At 50.2% G+C, this 17,863-nt stretch overlaps 1 protein-coding gene across 1 annotated transcript; it reads right to left on the bottom strand.

Moving 5' to 3' along the window:
- Positions 1–6,281: 6,281 nt before the first annotated feature.
- Positions 6,282–16,725, bottom strand: CARTPT (CART prepropeptide). The gene is made up of 3 exons (XM_080370980.1): positions 16,150–16,725; positions 15,972–16,055; positions 6,282–15,743 (listed from the first exon to the last, which is right to left on the bottom strand). The coding sequence occupies exons 1-3, from the start codon at positions 16,291–16,293 to the stop codon at positions 15,636–15,638; spliced, it is 336 nt and encodes a 111-aa protein (XP_080227106.1). The 5' UTR covers positions 16,294–16,725; the 3' UTR covers positions 6,282–15,635.
- Between the last annotated feature and the right edge of the window lie 1,138 nt (positions 16,726–17,863).

The following is a 17,863-nucleotide window of genomic DNA, read 5'->3' as shown; positions in this document are numbered from 1 at the left end:
TAGAGTTCAAGTGATCAGTCACATTCATAAAACACTTTCCTTAGTGCTGTTCACTGTAGGCTACTCTCTACTGTTCATGCTGTTTCGTTATATTCTAGAGGTGAGATCACATTCCTCCTTTGTTTCTGTCTCACCCTAGTTTCTTCTCATACTCCCTCAAAGTTATTTAACTCATTGCTGCAGGATCGCAGCTGCACTTCATCAAAGCAAGGCTAAAACTGCACATCAATGTCAAAACAACGCGCTGTCTCTGTTCCGTACAATTTTACAATCTCCCCTTTTTGTTTTTGAACAGCTAGTACCAGGTTTGCCATGTTCTGCAGGGCCCTCGCAACCATGACAGCAACCAAGGTAACAGCAAATAAACAATACTGCCAATTGAGTGAATGGATGCCAAAAAGGCTGACATTTTCTCAGATTTTGTTAACATGTTGCTGCAGTGGGGTGCCTAAAATCCATTCAGCACATACCATCCAAATCCTCACAGCCATGTCCTTGAGCCAACAACAAAAAGCAGTGGCAATTTTGACTCACATTCTTAACAGCCTATCAAACAAGGTGATTTAACTCTTTAATGCTTTCCCTGCTGTTACTCTGGATAAGAGAAGAACCGCTGCGACACGTTCCCATCATAGCCTCCTACTACATTAGCATCTACAGAAAGAAAATTATCGACATTCAAAGTGTTATAAACGATAACAATTCAAACAATTTTATTTTGGGTTCAATCAATTTAGATTGAGAAGCAAGAAGCAAAAACAGCGCTGGGTGCAAGGAGAACTCAATTAGTTCCGCCACGCGCACACCTGAGTCCTAAAAGCAGCGTCTTTTATCCCCGGATCTTGACCAATCCGTTCTCGCCGGCTGTTCGCCCCGCTCTTTCCCCACCGGGCCGTTAGGGTACGCCTTCTCCTCCTACTGGCTCTCCTTTGGCGCGCTTTTTCAAATCTCAAGGTCTTTGTCCCCTTCGGCGGGCTTTCCCTGGCGTGGTTTCGCTTTCCTCATCTCCTTCTGCCGGTGGGCTTTGCCAGGCAGCGATTGCCTGGGGCGGGGGCAGGGGGGGAGCCATCACATTGTATTAAAGGAGAGCCACACACGCCCACTCACCACAACTGCGATACAGGTCCCAGATTTACACAGGGTACAACAATTACATTATCACAGTACATTCCATTTTTGACATGAATCATGACTGCGTTTATCACAAAAGTGTAAACAATATCAACTTCTTTTGGATTACCATTATACAGAGGTAATCGATTATCCCAAATATCAAGGCTTTCAGTAAGATTCTTCATTCCCCACATACATTCACTTTTTTGCAACAATGTCTGCAAGTCAGTTTCAAGGAAGGGCACGCCAAACAAGAACTGGTTCAGTCAAAAAGTTCAAAACATAGCATGCCTTCTCTGAACGTGTCTCTGGGGTCATTCCCTTCATTCCCTCTCTTTTTTTTTTACGAAACCAGAGACACTTTACCATAACAGAGAAGCCCCTATTTACATCTCTGAGCCCGGACACAAACCGCAGCTGTATGCACCACCAGCCTCAGGGCAGAAATCATTCATGCCGTTACATAGCTATATATCACTACAAGCATGCAGACACCTATTAAACACTAGATAACCATGTTTATCTTTCCTAGTCTCCTTCACAATACCCAGGTGTTCTCTCATCTCTTGTTAGGTCAAATATTCTCCAGCTTCCTCTCCTATACCTCTCTTCAGACATTCTCTATTCTCCTCTTTTTTGCTTGTTAATTGCGACAAGGCAAAGGTCGTGTGTAGCTGGGTGACCATGACCTGATTTATGTTGCAATCAACTAAACACTGAATACAGGAAAAAAAGGCATGGGAGACATAAGGCAAACATCAATAAGGTGGTTAATTATAATAAATCCTGTAATACTTTTGAGTCATGGCCCAGTTTCCCAGCTGTGAGAAGAGACCAAAGGCATCCCACCCCTGGCTTTGCTGCAGATCTTTGTTTTAAGGCTTTTAAGTTTTGTATACTTTTGTAAATTAATTCAGAGTGGTCACTCAGATTCACATAACACATCCTATCAAAGTTTTCACATGCATGTCCCTGTGCTAATAATAAAAATCAATAGCAACTCAGTTCTGTAGCAACATATGACGGACAGAATCAACATCTGTTAATAAGCCAGAAAAAAAAAAAAAGAATAGTATTTGTAGTATTACTTTGTTTAGCAAGCTAGCAGCCTAATTTACTGAGCAATTTAAGAGCGTGTACTATTCTTACAGAATAGAGAAGCAAAAATGTGTTATGCTGCATTCCAGAACTCAGCCTGAGAGTTACAGTCTGCTGTGAGTTCTGCGTTACAATCATTTGACACATGTTGGGGTTGCGATTGTGAAAGTTGCCCATTTACAATTTTCATTGGCATTATCATAGCTAGTTGTTTTAAAAGCAACCCTTGAGCTTCCTTATGTTCGACTTGTTGCAAAACATTCTGAAGCTAACCAATAAAGTTAGTATTAAAGTTAGTGACTCTCTAGGACCCCGCAACACTGTGGCAAGACTCCCGCATCCCGACTGCTTTAATAGCCATTCCTTCATTTGCAAACAGTTGTCCCTGGGATACCTTGCCTGAGTCACAGAATCGGCACAATTATTTTCTCCAGCCAGCTGCTCATAGTTAACAGCAATTCCCCGATTAAGGTTTTCAATCAAGACCACTACACATAGCTCACAAAAATCAGATAACCACATCATATACTGTATCAGAGTTAGTACCATACAAAGCAATAACTTCCAATCATGCAGTGTGAGTGTATAAGGCTCTGCCATCACTTCAAGAAGGGATATAACAAATGTATTATGAATCCTCCCTTCCCGCACACTGCTTTGCTTAACTCTTTAACAGCCTCGTATTGCACAGACTGCCACTCTCGAGGTTGATTTGTCTGACAAAACACTGAACATGTCATAGCGACTCCCAAAACCCCTCACTTAAGCGTTTCCCACTTGCATTCCTGCCACCAATCCCTCAGACCCACTTTCACCCTCCCTGAAAATACAGTCAATGCATCGACGGAGGCCGGGGGGAAGGTCTAGCTCCTTTTCCAGATCTATAGGACCTGGATCAAAAGGTTTATCAGTGACAATGGAATCATTGTCCGAGTTGTCCTGTTCCCGTGCTTGGTCCTGTGCTGTGAGGGTCGCTGCAGTCAGTGACAGAAGCTTTGGGGGCAGAGGAGGTGTGGACAGAATCGCCATCGTTGACAGTGTGTTGAGAAGAGTCGCGCTGTCGGTGGAATTTACAGCCTCCTCTAGTTCAGTGCTTACACTCTTGGTGGAATTTACAGTTTCCTCTGGTTTAGCACCATTAGTAGAATTAGTCCACACTTGGCAAAGAGTAGTCAGAATTTGCCACCAAGGTGCTAAATGCATTCCCGACACGGAGTCCCCCTCCGCAGCAGCATCATACAGTTGTCTGCTGACCACTTTCATTTCTTTCAAAGTCTCTAAAGTTTCTTGACTGCTCGCCTGTGTCAATGAGTACAGGTTTCTAAAGCTTCTTAAAATTTCTTCAAATATTTAAAATCTCTAAAGTTTCTTGGCTGCTCACCTGTCTCGATGCATACAGGTGTTATCCTCGGGGTTTAGGTTGTCCGCCTGGTCCAGACAGCAAGACGATCGTTGAGCCAAGACGTCTCCTCCGGAACGCAGCCCTCTTCCACGAGCTGTCTTTTGTATCGACCAGTTCCGTCCTTATTCTTCCAAGGCTTCGGAACACCACCATAGGGGTCACCATTTGAGGAGACTGAGGCACGGACTCCCGGATCTGACTAGGAGACCCTTCATGAGTCCATATACGTCTCTTTCTGGGGATGAAACCCAATTCCCCGTGACGGATTTCCCACAGCTCACCTCAGCTCCGGAGGGGTTTCAGGCCGGCTCCCGCTCCCTTTCAGGGCTCCATTCAAAGTTCTGTGGGATTCGCTGCAAGTCGCTCAGGCGATTCGAGAGCCCTTCACGTCGGATCCTTAAACGCATCACGTCGGGGTCACCAGTTTGCTGCGAATGAAGAGATGGGATGTAGCTTGATGCAAGCAAGATGTCGATTTATTGTACACCATCACGAGTTTATAGATGTTTTCAGAAGCTGTGTGCTTTAAACAGATTGGTTCTTTAAGCTAAGCATTACACACTAGGCAATCCCTGATTGGTGGTTAACTACAAACAAAGGGCACTTTCATCGATTAACAGCAAGGTGTTACCTCTCCTTGGCCCATCCATTCCTCATTCCCAGCATGACTCATCCTGTTAATTGTTATCTATTCACATTCCTTGTCCTCCCAGGGTTTGTGGCCTACAAGCTCGAGCACATTCCTTTCAGTTAACTGATAGCCACTTTATGGTCCTGATTTCCAGGCCCCCTCCTGCAGATGCTCTTCTGCAGGCAAATCCCAACTGCCCTGGCACATGCGGCAGTAGAGGTCTGCCGCAGAGCAAAGGGACAGTGTAGCACTTTCCTTCTCTTTGATATTTCACCTGCTGCAAATGACAAGAAAAATCAGTTTAGAAAAAGCAGGTGAATGCTCTCCTACCCTCTCCTGTGTGCCATGCAGTTCTAAGCAGTGCAGCAGGAAAAGCAGGGGCCAAGAAAGTGAAACCACATGTTGTGGTTTAACCTCAGCTTGTAACTAAGTACCGTGAAGCCACTCACTCCCCACCACCCCTTTTGCCCTGGTGGGATGGGAAGGAGAACTGGAAGAATGTAAAACTTGAGGGTTGAGATAAGAACAATTCAGTAATTGAAATAAAGTAAAATATAATAATAACAACAACAACAACTGTGATGAAAAGGAGAGAAAAAGAAAAAATAATAAAACCCAAAGGGAAAAAAACCAAGTGATGCATAATACAATCACTCACCACCTGCTGACTGACATTCAGCCAGCCCCTTAGCAGTGATCAGCTGGACGCGGCAGCTCCTCCCAGACCATATACTGAGCATGACATTCTGTGGTATGGAATATCCCTTTGGCTAGTTTGGGTCACCTGCCCTGGCTCTGCTCTCTCCCAGATTCTTGTGCACCTCCTCTAGCAGAGCGTGGGAACCTGAGAAGTCCTTGACTTAGGGTAAGGACTAGTTAGCAACAACTGAAAACATCAGTGTGTTATCAACATCATTCTCATACTAAATCTAACACACAGCACTGCATCAGCTACTATGAAGAAAATTAACTCTATCCTAGCCAAAACCAGGATGCTGCGGCTCAGACTCAGTGGTGTCTGTGGCTCCTTAAAGGGCATATGCCATCACACTGTCCCACATCGCACCCTGCCCTGCTGATGCTTTTCCCCAGGATGCTGACAGCAGCTGTGTGTGCTTGGTGAAACAAGTTCAGCCACAGCTGCCAAGGAAGTTTCCTTGCTCTTGCAGGAAACGTCCTTGCTTGGGGTGCCAGACCTCTGTTGCAACACTCCTGAGAGAAGAAAGCACAGCTCCTGCTGCTGAGGAGCATGGACCCACCTGGCTCTGAGGACCAGAGCAGAGGGACACCCTACCTGTGGTTCCTAGCACTGTCCTCTCTGCCACTAAGCACAGGGGAGAGCATGTCTGGATGGGAGGGACCCTCAGAGGTCCTCTCTCTGCCCTCAGCTTGCTCTCTCTGCCACATGTGGAGGGCTGTGACTTGCTCTGTGTGATAGGCAGCAGGCAGCATGAGTTCAGCTGAAGGGGAGGAAAGATGGCCGTTCCTTAGGTTCCTTTTAACCTCTTCTGGCAGGAACCACTTTCGTGCCAGAGGGGCCCAGCAGGGTACACAGCGTGGTGCCAGCCTGCAAGAAGCACATGATGGTTATGGTGCAGCCTCTCAGCAGAAAGGGCCGCCAGTGAGCAGCCGCCTCTGCCAAGCAGGAACCTGCCTGAGGGAGGGTGGGAGCACAGAGGCTTCCTGGGGCCAGCTCAGAGCCCCAGGCCCCCTCACACCCCACACAAGTTCTGTTGTGAATGGCCACCAAGACCAGCCGCTGCTTCCAGTTCACCCACCAGACCAGGAAGTCTCTTCCCTCTGTGCACCGGGAGCTGCCGTTTTGTTTCAGCCACCATTTTATGGCAAGGAATTGCCACTGCCTTGCCCTGCGGCTGGCTGGCTCCTGTTCTACTCATGTGTCCCTTGGTCTCCCTCTGACCAGCTCACTGCTTCCTCTGGAGCAGGGAACGCTAAGATAGGGAAACATGTGCAGTCATGTACAGTGCTTGCAATATCGAAGTAGATACATAGAAGAGCATAAACAAACTAGTAAACTACACATAGACAAACTAGTTCATATAGATTTATACGTCTACAGTTATATACTCAAGTATTGGCAAATGTCTGTGCATGTGTAAAGATACAGAAATTAAATACACATCTGTAAATGCATAGGTATGAAGTAGCGAAAACATCTTTTACTGACAGCTAATGTGACAAATAATGAAGCTTTAATGTGAATAGAAAGTAGTTAAAGTAGAAGGCAGGTTTGCCCTCCCTGCACGCACACCATCTGGCTGCAGAAACAGCAGCAGCGCATCAGGGACACCAGGACGGGCAACGTGCAACCCTCCAAGGAGCCGGCCAAGGCAGCCCTGTGGATCGGTAGGAGCACCTGGGTGTTGCAGAGCTTTTCAGCTCAGGACACGATTATTTTAAGGCAAAGAAAAGCAGCAGGCAGGATGATGGTGGTAATGGTGCTGGTGGGGCTTTTATGCCTGTGGCCTTGTCTTACAAGTAAACAAAAGAGGAAGGACTGTTACAACAAAGTGCTAATTAGGAAACGTAAATGAATTCTGCACCAGTTTAAGCATCTTGTTGGCAATGGGTTTAAGGGACAAAAAGTCCCTTAACTGCAGACTGCTCCACGTGTTGGGCCAGTGAATATCTCACATTGGGGCAGAAGGTGATCCCAGGATTTAACACGTGCATCACCCTCCTATCCAAAGGGGAAAAGGGCTGAGGTGTCTTTAAGCCAAACAGCACTCTTAGATATGCCAAGAGCGGTTTCCTCCTTTTACACAGTGAACATTATTATGATGTTAAGGGTATCAGGAAATATTTTGGGCAAGAAAGCTTTGTGGGCTTCATCAAACACTGAGCTGTAAATGTTACTGCTGGCTCTGCTATCACACATCTGTGCAGTTAACGTGGGGGCAAGGATAAGGTGTTCCGGCTGCAGGCCGCTGTGCTGTGCTGGGGACTTTTTACAAAGGCACAAGGCCCTGGTTGTTAAAAACCTGGCTGTGATTTTCTGTGAGACACAAAAGGTCTGTAAAAAAGCGTCATGGGTGTAAGGGCTGAAGTGTGCAACATGCTAAGAACAAATCTATAATGTAAACAAGAAACAGGGATCAAAAATCATAGAATCACAGAATCGTAGAATCATAGCATCATTGGGGTTGGAAAAGACCTTTAAAGATCATTGAGCCCAACTGTAAATCATGCCCATGATCGAAAATCCAGGGGCGTGGCAGGGTTATATTGACTATGACATGGAATATACACAGCAAAGTGCAATGTATTTCCCAAACAACATTTTTTATGTGAAGATAGCCCTGGATGACCCTTTGGCTGAAGAGGGGGCAGAAAAGAAAACTGAACGAAAATGAGAAGTTAAAGGGACATCTCACATTTTATTCACTTCTTTACTGACAGAGTCCAGGGCTACACTCTCCTAGCACACAATGCTAAAGGCTTTGAAGTCTACTTTACTGTTAGTCGTTTTCTGAAGAAATTAATCACCCAAGATTGTAAACTCATGCATATACATGTACCCAGCCTGCATATACGTTTCATAGAGTCTTTACAATTTTTACCCACAAGCAGTCTCCCCCATGCTTTGGATATTGAAAGCTGCAAAGGTTATTTACCCCATTTTTTCAAAACTACCCAAAAGGACCACCTAAAGAGAATGTGTTTTAACACATTTATGGGCACATGAGTGGGTCACTATGACAAAATGACATGGGAAGCTTGCAGAATGCTTAGCCAGGACCAAACTGCCTATACTGTTGATCATGGGAGATGTGCTTTTTGGCAGCAGCATAAAAGCTATTTGTCTGTGTTACAAAGCAGCCCCTGATGAAAAGTTATTTTGCTGTTATTTTACTAGCCTCTGTCTTTTCATCAACAAAATAAAGCAAGACCTGCCTGGGCACCCCACATTCATTTTTGATAATTTTGACACAAGCTACAGAATGTACCTCCAGCATCTGTACCATACACCACAGGACACCTTGAAAACCAGTCACACCACTACCAACCTGGGCTGTGTAACAATCCATGTGCATGGAAGGGTCAAAACCTTGCTCAGATCTCTCTTTCATTCTGATGTAGTCTCTCTTTTTCAACAAAGGCACAGATTCTTTAATTTTAAACACATACCCCCATAGGGTTTTCCAGATCCTCACAGGGTTTGAAGGGTTTGTGTCCACATGTTGGGCTCTGATCACTCTGCAAAAGTTATGACTGTCATTCATTACAAATGCTGACAACACATGAATGCAGCAAAAACTGTGTGCTGCAAAATATCTCCACTTCTTGGTTTTTAGGTCTTTGTTAAAATGCTCTGTGACAGAGGCTTTTGCTTCATTATTTGCAAAAAATATGGTGAACATTTACACTGCTCTAATAGCTTATTTAAAGGTTAGTTTAAAAATTCTTGTGTTGGGTTGGTCCATAATTTCTGAGGCTAGCACTCCCTCATAAAAATTGTTGTAAAAGCCTTGGCTATTTCATAACCTGTTTTGCCTTGTAGACCAATGCCCAGGCATGCTTGGATCATGTCTGTCACCATAAGTTGCACTGCCGTTGTGTTTGGAAGACCGGTTGCATGTCCACCAAATCTGCCTGCCACTGTGCATCTGCCTCTGTCACAATCGCCTTAATTCTTTCAAAGTGTTTTCTTGTTGCTTTGTGTAAGCTGTAAGAGTCCTAATTTGCAAGACAGGCCTCTCTTCAAATTGGCAGTTTGCCTTTTAGCAGCTTCAAAAAGGGTGTTTATACCCCCACAGCTTCCTACCTCCTCAAGAGCATCATAAATGTCTTTTAACAGAAGTGGTGTTGTAGACATGCCTACTGACACACCACTACTAAACACATGTACAAAATACAACACTGGACTGTAACTTTAACACAAATACGGAGAATGTTTATTAACAGGGTGTGAGAGGAGTTGATTGCCAGTCAGGCTTCTCCAGGCTTTTTACTTTTCTGCCACTGAATACCACTGTCACTTCCATACCTCTTTCTTTGGCTGCTTCTGGTTTGGACAGGAACACCAGGAGGTCACAGCACACTTCAGTTTCGCATGCTCAGACTGCCAGCCAGAGTTTTTTAAAATGTTCAGTAGGGTTGTGTATCTTATAGACCTTATAGGAAGCACACATAGCACCAGCTTGCACCCTGTCATGGTCTTACAGGTTCATGTAAGATCCAGCAGAACCACAGGCAAAGGATGCTCCCTGCCACCATCTGCCCTCTCTGTGCCACACTTTGAAATGTAATTTGGAGTTCACAGACCCACCAGCTGGTTCTTTTGGCTGACATGCGGTTTGCATGACATGCGGTGAGTGCAGTCGAAGGAGATGGAAATGGAGCCAAGCTACAACATCTGGACAAGGGCTCCATGCAGGAGACAAGATGCCTACAGCACAGGTCCAAGCTGCCTCCAGGAGACAAGGCTGGGGTCTGAAGGCGCATGTCTGAGTTGAAATGGGGCTGACACAGGTGGGGTGAGGGATCGGAGTGGGGAGTGAAGGCCCCAAGTAAGTCTGCTTAGGTCCCCAAGTCCCTTTTTGTGCACCCTCCTTTTCTAGCAAGGGGTGTTGTGACACCATGCAGAGATCTAGAGGTGACTTGCTGGGGGGTTGTAAAGGATCACAGATCCTCTAGCCAGGCAAAGTATAGCTGTGTGCTCCAGCTAGCTTTATTTGAAAAAAAAAAAAAAAAGAGGGGGGGAATCAATCGCAAAAATGCCATTTATTACGGTTAAGCTAACACACCATTTAGACGAGCAACAGCTGCGTGCTGAGAATTTTTATTCCAACCAACACTGCCACCTCTTGTTCATCTGCACGTTTTATTTTGCCCGGCTCCAGCCTGTGGTGGATTTACCACCAGCCCAAAGACACAGACCTCACCACTTCGGTTACACTGAAACCTTACAAGGAATAGCAACTGAGTAGATGCAACAGCATGTACTTCCACACAAGTTACAAACAAGCAGAAAGCATGAAAACAGCCACAAACATGTATCAGTTTTGACTAATATGTAACTGTTTTCTCTGGTAACTCAAAAGAATGAGGTACTGAAACAAGGGGGGGGGGGGGGCGGGGGGGGGGGGCGGGGCGGAGCAAACCACAACAAAACCACCCAAAACCCAAGCAACCGCAAAACCGACCCCCGGGCAGAAAATATCACGGGACTTTTCCAGAGTGTGAAATGTACTGTGCCATGCAACTTTATTTTCAAATTCTGTGACTTCTCCTGATGTGAATCTCAATTGTCCTCTCAGTACTTGCCCCATCTTCTACCCCAGAAGCTGCCACCCAAAAGCATGTATTTTTCTGATGCTGCTTAATGAAGAGCAGTGCCTGTGTTGCCTCCACCAGGGACACCAAGTCTGTGAATTATGTGGAAACATCCCAGAGAAGACTTGACTGCAGATAAGCAGTGAAGTTGATCATCTTTGTCTGAGTTTCTGACTAGGTGGTTTCTAGGAAGAGGTTCAGCATGCCCTAGAAGAAGGTGATCCAGAAGATGGTGGATCAAACTCTGTGCTAGGAGATACAACAGATACAACACAGGGAAATCCCACAGAAAGCAAGGAGAAGAGACAAACAGCAAAATCCAGCTATACCCCTTTTGTCCGGCTGCTTGCCATGCCACTAGTTCATTTGGTTGCAGTTAGACTAGTGACAGGGATGGGTTTTGTGCATGGGTTCCTTGAGTTCTAGCACTATATTTCATTTTTTTTTCTTTCAGGTGGATCATAACACCATCTTGATTTAACACTTTTTTCTATGCCCTTCTCATTATGCCCCTTTGTGTTTCAGTCTTGGTGTGTACGGTAGTTGAAAAGGGGTGTAATGTATTTAGCCAGACCCAGATGCCTGATAGCTGCCAGAAGCCCCAGAAGCTGGTGAGGAGCCCAGGCCCACAGCAGTGACCCCCTGGGCAGTGGGGCCAGCAGAAGCTGCTGGTCAGCCCACTGCACAGAGAGAAAGGACCTTCCAGCCAGTTTTTCAGGAATAGTTTTCTCTTCACATATCTTTCCAGGTGGAAGATCCAATCAAAAAGAAAATTATGATCTTGAAATGGAGTTGCCAGCAGGCAGTCAGATTCACCATGGTTGAGTCCTAATGGGCTGACACTTGAGGCAGCTGGGCTTTTTACTTCATGCTGAATAAACACACTATTTCTGAACCATAGGACTGTCAAACTGTTTCTCAACCCTCTTGCTATCTAAGCCCAAGGCAAACTCTCGAAAGCTGCAGTGCTTGTTTTGGGTGCTCAGCTAAGCTGTGTGTAGGGCCTACCTTGAAACTGTTGGTGTGTTCCCTGGCCCTTTCACTGATGTTGACTAAGACAGCCTTGCTTTCTGTTCTCATAGGTGCCCCAATCCAGCCACAGGTCTCTATTAGCTTTTCTGCAGTCTCTAGAGTCAGCAGAGGCACAGGATAGTACAAGAAGAGTTATTCCTGAATAGTCTTCCCATGACGGACCAGAACCATGCTAAGTAAGCATTTGGTCTCTCCACAGGCTGCTCTGGAAGGCTGTCCCCCTTCCTGCCATCTGCAAGACTGTACTTCTGTTTCATCCAGCAGTCTGTTGAGGAATGTGTCCTTGATGTTGATCTCATCACTAACCTCACACTCTGGATCAATGCACACAGAGAACTGGGCAGGAGCTGCTCTGCCCCTTCTCTCCTTTTGGTGGGTAAAAAAGGACATCTGCAGAACCCAGACTCTTTGCAAAGATGTGAAGCTGAGGCTAATACAAGGCCATGTTAAGTTCCTCTTGAGTGGCGTGGTCCTCAGCTGTGTGATAGGACCCAACCCTTCCATGTGGGCCAACAGAACCTGTCCTGGTGTGTGTGGGTACTCCTCCCCTGAGGCATTGCCCTGTGTCGAATTGGATTCTTCACTTTGGCCATTGTCCAAGTTATTAATGAGGATGTTAAATGGTATTGACACCAGTGTTGCCCCTAAGGTACACCACTGACAACTGGCCTCCAGCTGTCCACCTCCCACAGCTCTAGTGGGTGCATCCTGGCAGGCACTGGGGTACATCCTGCAGGGACTGCGGTGGGCTGGCACCATTATGGGCTGCCCTCCGGGGTGGCAGGGACAAAGCCTGACAGCCAGACCCATCCCATCCCTCACAGAGGGAGCCGGGCACACCAGGGGGCCTCAGGCACCTCCCCAGGGATGGGGATGGGGATGGGCCAGGGCCAGGGCCAGGACCAAGCTGGCACATCAGCCCACAGGGCCCACAGCTGAGCAGGACAGTGCTATGGGGAGTTGGAGACCAGCACCCTGTAGGACCAGTGGAACATGAGCTGAGGGCCCCATCCAGAACTGAAATGGGGTCCTGGGTGATGGGCAAGGGGAGAAGAAGACTTAAGGCAGGGGGCAGGGGGCGGGGTGGGCAGGAATGGCCCGTGAGGCCCGTTGTTGCCCTTGGGGACATTACAACCTCTTGTTCAAAGGATACTGGTGACTCACCAGTAAGGTATAGGCACTCCTCTGCTTCTAAAACACCATGTCAGTGTGCCCAAACGCCTCAAAAGGGAAGGTGAAATCAAATGGGTTTTTAACTGAAAAATCATGTAATCTCACATCATTGATTTTAGGAGGAAAAATAATCAAATGCAAACTCTATCCTGACTGTTACAGCGCAGATTACCCCCCTCACCTGCTTCTTTCCATCTGTACAACAGAAATAACTGTACTGTAATATAAGTGGTCATGAGCATAATCAACGTGATAACAGCCTTCAGGCTGGTGCACACAATATTGCAGAGTATTCTCATAATGACAGCATCACGCAAGTGAACCATAAATCCCAGTTTCTTTAAGTTAGGTTTTATATTTAGAATTTTGATCTTTATTTAAAGCACATTTGTAATTTTGAGCACTGTCATCAGGCAAGACAAGAACTATAAACTAACACGCAAGCTGAATTATTCTTGATATATTTTAGTATTTAATGTTTCACTCCTATTTTGTGTAAATAAACCTTCAGTAAAAATGTTACGTGTTGAGACAATCTACACATAACTCCGTTTATTAAGATGGCCACAGTATCTGGGGCTGGACTGAGTGTTGAGGGGACCACTGGGCAACCAGCCTACATGCTCCATGTCTGAAAGCATCCAGCACCTAAATGGAAGTCCTTTCTATTGTATGTATGTAGTGGGGACACACACCAAACCTAGACGTTACAAAAATTATCTCATTATTCCACAAGAAATCCAGAGTAACTGCCTCTGCAGTATCTCTGGGAAATACCAGAAAGACATCCACAAGCACAGTTACCAATCTGCAAGACTTAGCACACCTCCAGCCCTGCGAATGCACGATCACACCTCTCCCCCGCAGGCCAGCACCCACCCACAGGCACAAAAATTGCAGTCACAGCTGGTCGCCACCTCTGCCTGGAAAATCCCACTGCTCCATCCCTGCTCACTTCATACCCTTTTCTCTTTGTAAAGTCCTCCCTCGACAGTGTTCCCACCATTTGCACCATGGCTCCTGCCCTACTGTAACATTCCCCTCCTGCCCCTGTCCCCAACATGCACAGCCCCCAGATCAGTACTACCTTCCCTGTGCAGGGTATCCCCCAGCCCTGTGGCCTCATCCGATCCACCAGCCTTCACACTCTCTCTGGATGTTGCCAGCTGCTGTTTATTTTCTCTTTCTCTGGGCTAAGAAAAGCTCATCCGTGTCCTGGAAAACAAAAATAATAACAACAACAACCACACAACAACAGCAATAATAGTAATGACAATAATAGTAATAATAATAATAATAATAAACAGTGGCATGTCTCCTTTTACAGTCAGTTTTTCTGTACCTGTTTCAGCTAGGTCTGCTCATGTGCTCTTACTCTTCAGGAGTAAAGTAAGTGCCTTACAGAAATCTCTTTTTCCTCACAAGTCTCTGGGTTTCTCATCTAAATTTGTGCTCTCTTCAGCACCAATAGAAATCTGTTTGAAGGAGTGCTTTTCCCCCATGTCTGCCTTAGCCCATGCAGCCCATCATCTCCCTGCTGGTAAAAATAAAAGCCGACTCTGGCACAGACACCCAGGGAGAAGCAAGAGGTTCCTTCAGTGGTCCCTCTTTTATGGGAACAAAACACAGAGCAGCAAAGATGATCCAGCCCACAGTGGTTGCCCTCCCCTGCATTGCCTCCCCAGCCTGGTCCCTGCAGCTGGGATGAACCCTGCCCTCTCCCAAGGGAAAACCTGAGGTCTGCTGAAGTGTCTGGGCTTGTCATGGTCCCTCTGGATGCTCATGGGGCAGGGAGCAGCCAGCGGCAGAGCCAGCGCCAGAAGACATGAACTTCAGTTTCCAGCCCTGTCCTGACCTGGCTGACAGCTTGACTGAAGTACACAGTAATGTAGGTGGTTGCAGTTATTTTGGAGTAACCCTCAGCCTGTCCCTCCGAGTGCTAGAGATTCCCATGCGTGAAATGAAAACTTCTTCCAAAACACTGTCATCAGAACAGTGACTTTATTAACGGAGACAAACAAAGGATTAGAACATGTTATGAGTTTGAGGAAACACACAGTGTACCTGTGGGGGACAGACATTTATATACATCAGTTCATTGTAGAAACATGAGCAATTTGGTCTACATGACTAGGATATCCCCTGGTAGTTTGCAACGGATCCAGACAGCTTCCTCTCCGTGGTGGCTCCAGTGAAGCAACCGATTTCCCCCGCCAGCCCCACCCCAGCCAGGCTAGTGCCGGACCCCTGAATGCCACCCGTATCCCCTGCGGGGCTTTCTCCAGCGCAGGGTGAGCGCGGTTGGAAACCGGCGGTGCGGGTGGATACTGCTGGTGGCTGGGTACTGCTCCCTCCGGGGTGAGCCGAGTTGAGCCCTCTCAGCTGCGGGGCAAGAAAGAGGGGGTCAGGGTGCTTTGAACACATACAGCCCACCCCTGCAACCACCCAGGGGATCCCCCCGGGCCAGCCCCGCCGGCCGGCAGTGGGACGTTGCTCCCCGCCGTAGGAAGGAGTCGGGCATCCCGGCGGGGCTAGCCCCGCTCCCGAGCACGGCTCGGCACGACCCGACTCTGCGCCGGTAATGGCACTGCAGCTCCCGGTGCCGGCACCTCTACTGGGGAAGGCACGGTCTGGGCTTTCCCTGGATGGACAAAATCAGATTGGGAAGGAGGGGAGGGAGGGCAAGGGGTGTGGGGAAGAGAGAAAGAAAACAGCTCCACGGATGTTGGATGTCACGGACGGCGTTACACGGGCGACGCGGGGGCTCCTCGCTGCGTTTCTCGGGCGGACGAGCCACGGGAACTCTCCGCCACCGCCCCGGGCCGGCACGTCGAGGCGGGGAGACGCCAGTGCCTGCGCTCCCGGCGGCCTGTCCCGGGGCGGCCCCGCCTACAGGCACTTGAGGAGGAAGGAATTGCACGAAGTCCCCCGGGGACAGTCGCAGAGCTTCCCGATGCGGGCCCCCTTCCTCACGGCGCATTGCTCCCCGGCGTCGCACTGCGGGCAGCGGCAGGCGGTGAGAGGCCCGTCGCCGCCGGCCGCCCCGTCCCGCCCGGTCCCGTCCCGTCCCGTTCCTTCCCGTTCCGTCCCGCCGCCGCCGGCCGCCCCGTCCCGCCCAGTCCCGTCCCGTCCCGTCCCGTCCCGTCCCGTCCCGTCCCGTCCCGCCCGGTCCCGTCCCGTCCCGTCCCGCCGCCACCGGCCGCCCCGTCCCGTCGGGGCACTCACCATGGGCACCTGCCCGAACTTCTTCTCGTAGTGCGGGACCCGCTTGCTCTTCAGCTTCTCCAGCACCTCCTGCAGCGCCTCAATCTGCCGAGACACCCCACAGCCCCCGTCAGGCCGCGCCCGGCCGGCCGGCGGGCGCCCCCCCTGCCCCGGCCCCGGCCCCGGCCCCCCGCCACACCAGCTCCTTCTCTCGGGAGGCGCCGCCGCCGCCGGGGGGCCCCAGGTCGCGGGCGCGGCGCGGCGGGGTCGGCCCCTGCCCGCGGGCGCCCAGCAGCAGCGCGGCCGCCACGGCGCAGAGCGCCAGCGCCCGGCAGCTCTCCATGGTGCTGCCGCCCCGCCGCCTCCGCCCCGCCGCCGCCGCCGCCTTTATAGCGCCGCGCCCGCCCCCCCGTGCGTCAGTGCCCCCCGCCGCCGCGCTGCGCCTCGGCTCCGCGTGGCTGGGCTCGGCCCGACCCGACCCGGCTGGGCCCGGCTCCGCGTGGCTGGGCCCGGCCCGGCTCGGCTCGGCTCGGCTCGGCTGGGCCCGGCCCGGCCCGGCTCGGCTGGGCTCGGCTCGGCTGGGCCCGGCCCGGCTCGGCTGGGCCCGGCTCGGCTGGGCTCGGCTCGGCTGGGCTCGGCTCGGCTCGGCTCGGCTGGGCCCGGCCCGGCTCGGCTGGGCTCGGCTCGGCTGGGCTCGGCTCGGCTGGGCTCGGCTCGGCTGGGCTCGGCTCGGCTCGGCTCGGCCGGGCTCGGCTCGGCTCGGCCGGGCCCGGCCCGGCTCCGCGTGGCTGGGCCCGGCTCTGCGTGGCTGGGCTCGGCTTGGCTGGGCTGGGCCCGGCTGGGCCCGGCTGGGCGGCCTGGGCTCGGCAATATTCCTCACGGCTCCGGCCTGGCACCGCGCAGCGCCCCGGCTGCTGCCCGCCGAAGTGACTGCCCCAGCACCATTCTAGCCCGGCGCGGCGTCCCTCTGTCCGGCCGGGCCCGGCACAAATGGAGGAGCCGTCCCCGAAAGCCGCCCAGCCGCCCGCCCTGTGTCCCCCACCATGGCGAAGGCCCGGGCCGCCCTGCTGTTGTGGGAGGGGGGTGGGAGGCTCTTCCCTCGCCCGTGGGGGTCGGGAAGGAGGAGGGAGAGGGGGTCCGGTTGGCACCCGAGAAGCAAGCGGAGGTTGGGACATGGAGACCAGGCTTGGAAATCAACGCAGGGATCTGAGAGGAGGGAGAGTTCGTAGCCTGTGGGCTGAGGGGTAGCACAGTGTGATGGGAGGAAGAGCCAGGATGGGAGGATTAACCTGAAGGATTCAGGGACAGGGAGAGATACAGATGGTGAGCAACCATCTGATGAGGGTGAAATGCTTGAATGAGGACAGGTGGGATCGCCAACAGTGCAGGAAGGCTCAGGGCCACCCAGAGCAGGGTGAGAAGTTTGGTAAAGGGCCAGGATGAAAGTAATTGCTGGTACTTGGAGCAGAACTGTGAAATGGTGCTTGAGGCCAAATACCATATTACTGAGGAGGTGTTCAGTGAGCATCATCTAGCCTGCTTGTGAAATGAGGCCACCTCCTTTTGGGGAGAGAAAAAGCACAGTTGCCAAAAGGAGACCTAGCATCAGTGCACTCATCTCCATTCAGCCTTTCCTACTGATGCTTGGGTCTGCAAGCTTGGTGGCCTCATGTTTATCAGCACCGTGGATGAAAAGCTCCCTGGCAGGCACAAACCTGTCCAAGGCTCATGGTTATGGTGGGGACAGGAGGAAGACAGGAGCATCTTCCCCTACTAAGAAAAGCAACAGCATGCCAAGGAGAGCATGGATGAGGGGCAGTGCTCAGCCCTCTCCAGGCTCCTGCCTCTGGGCCAAGGATGGGGTGAAACAGGGGGAGCTGAGCAGCCACTTCGCTGGCATGAGACCTTTGGTT

Source organism: Falco punctatus (assembly GCF_963210335.1).
Source record: "Falco punctatus genome assembly, chromosome: Z".
NCBI classification, from domain to species: domain Eukaryota; kingdom Metazoa; phylum Chordata; class Aves; order Falconiformes; family Falconidae; genus Falco; species Falco punctatus.
Note: the sequence above shows the minus strand (reverse complement) of the source record. Positions and strands in the feature narration are given on the sequence as shown.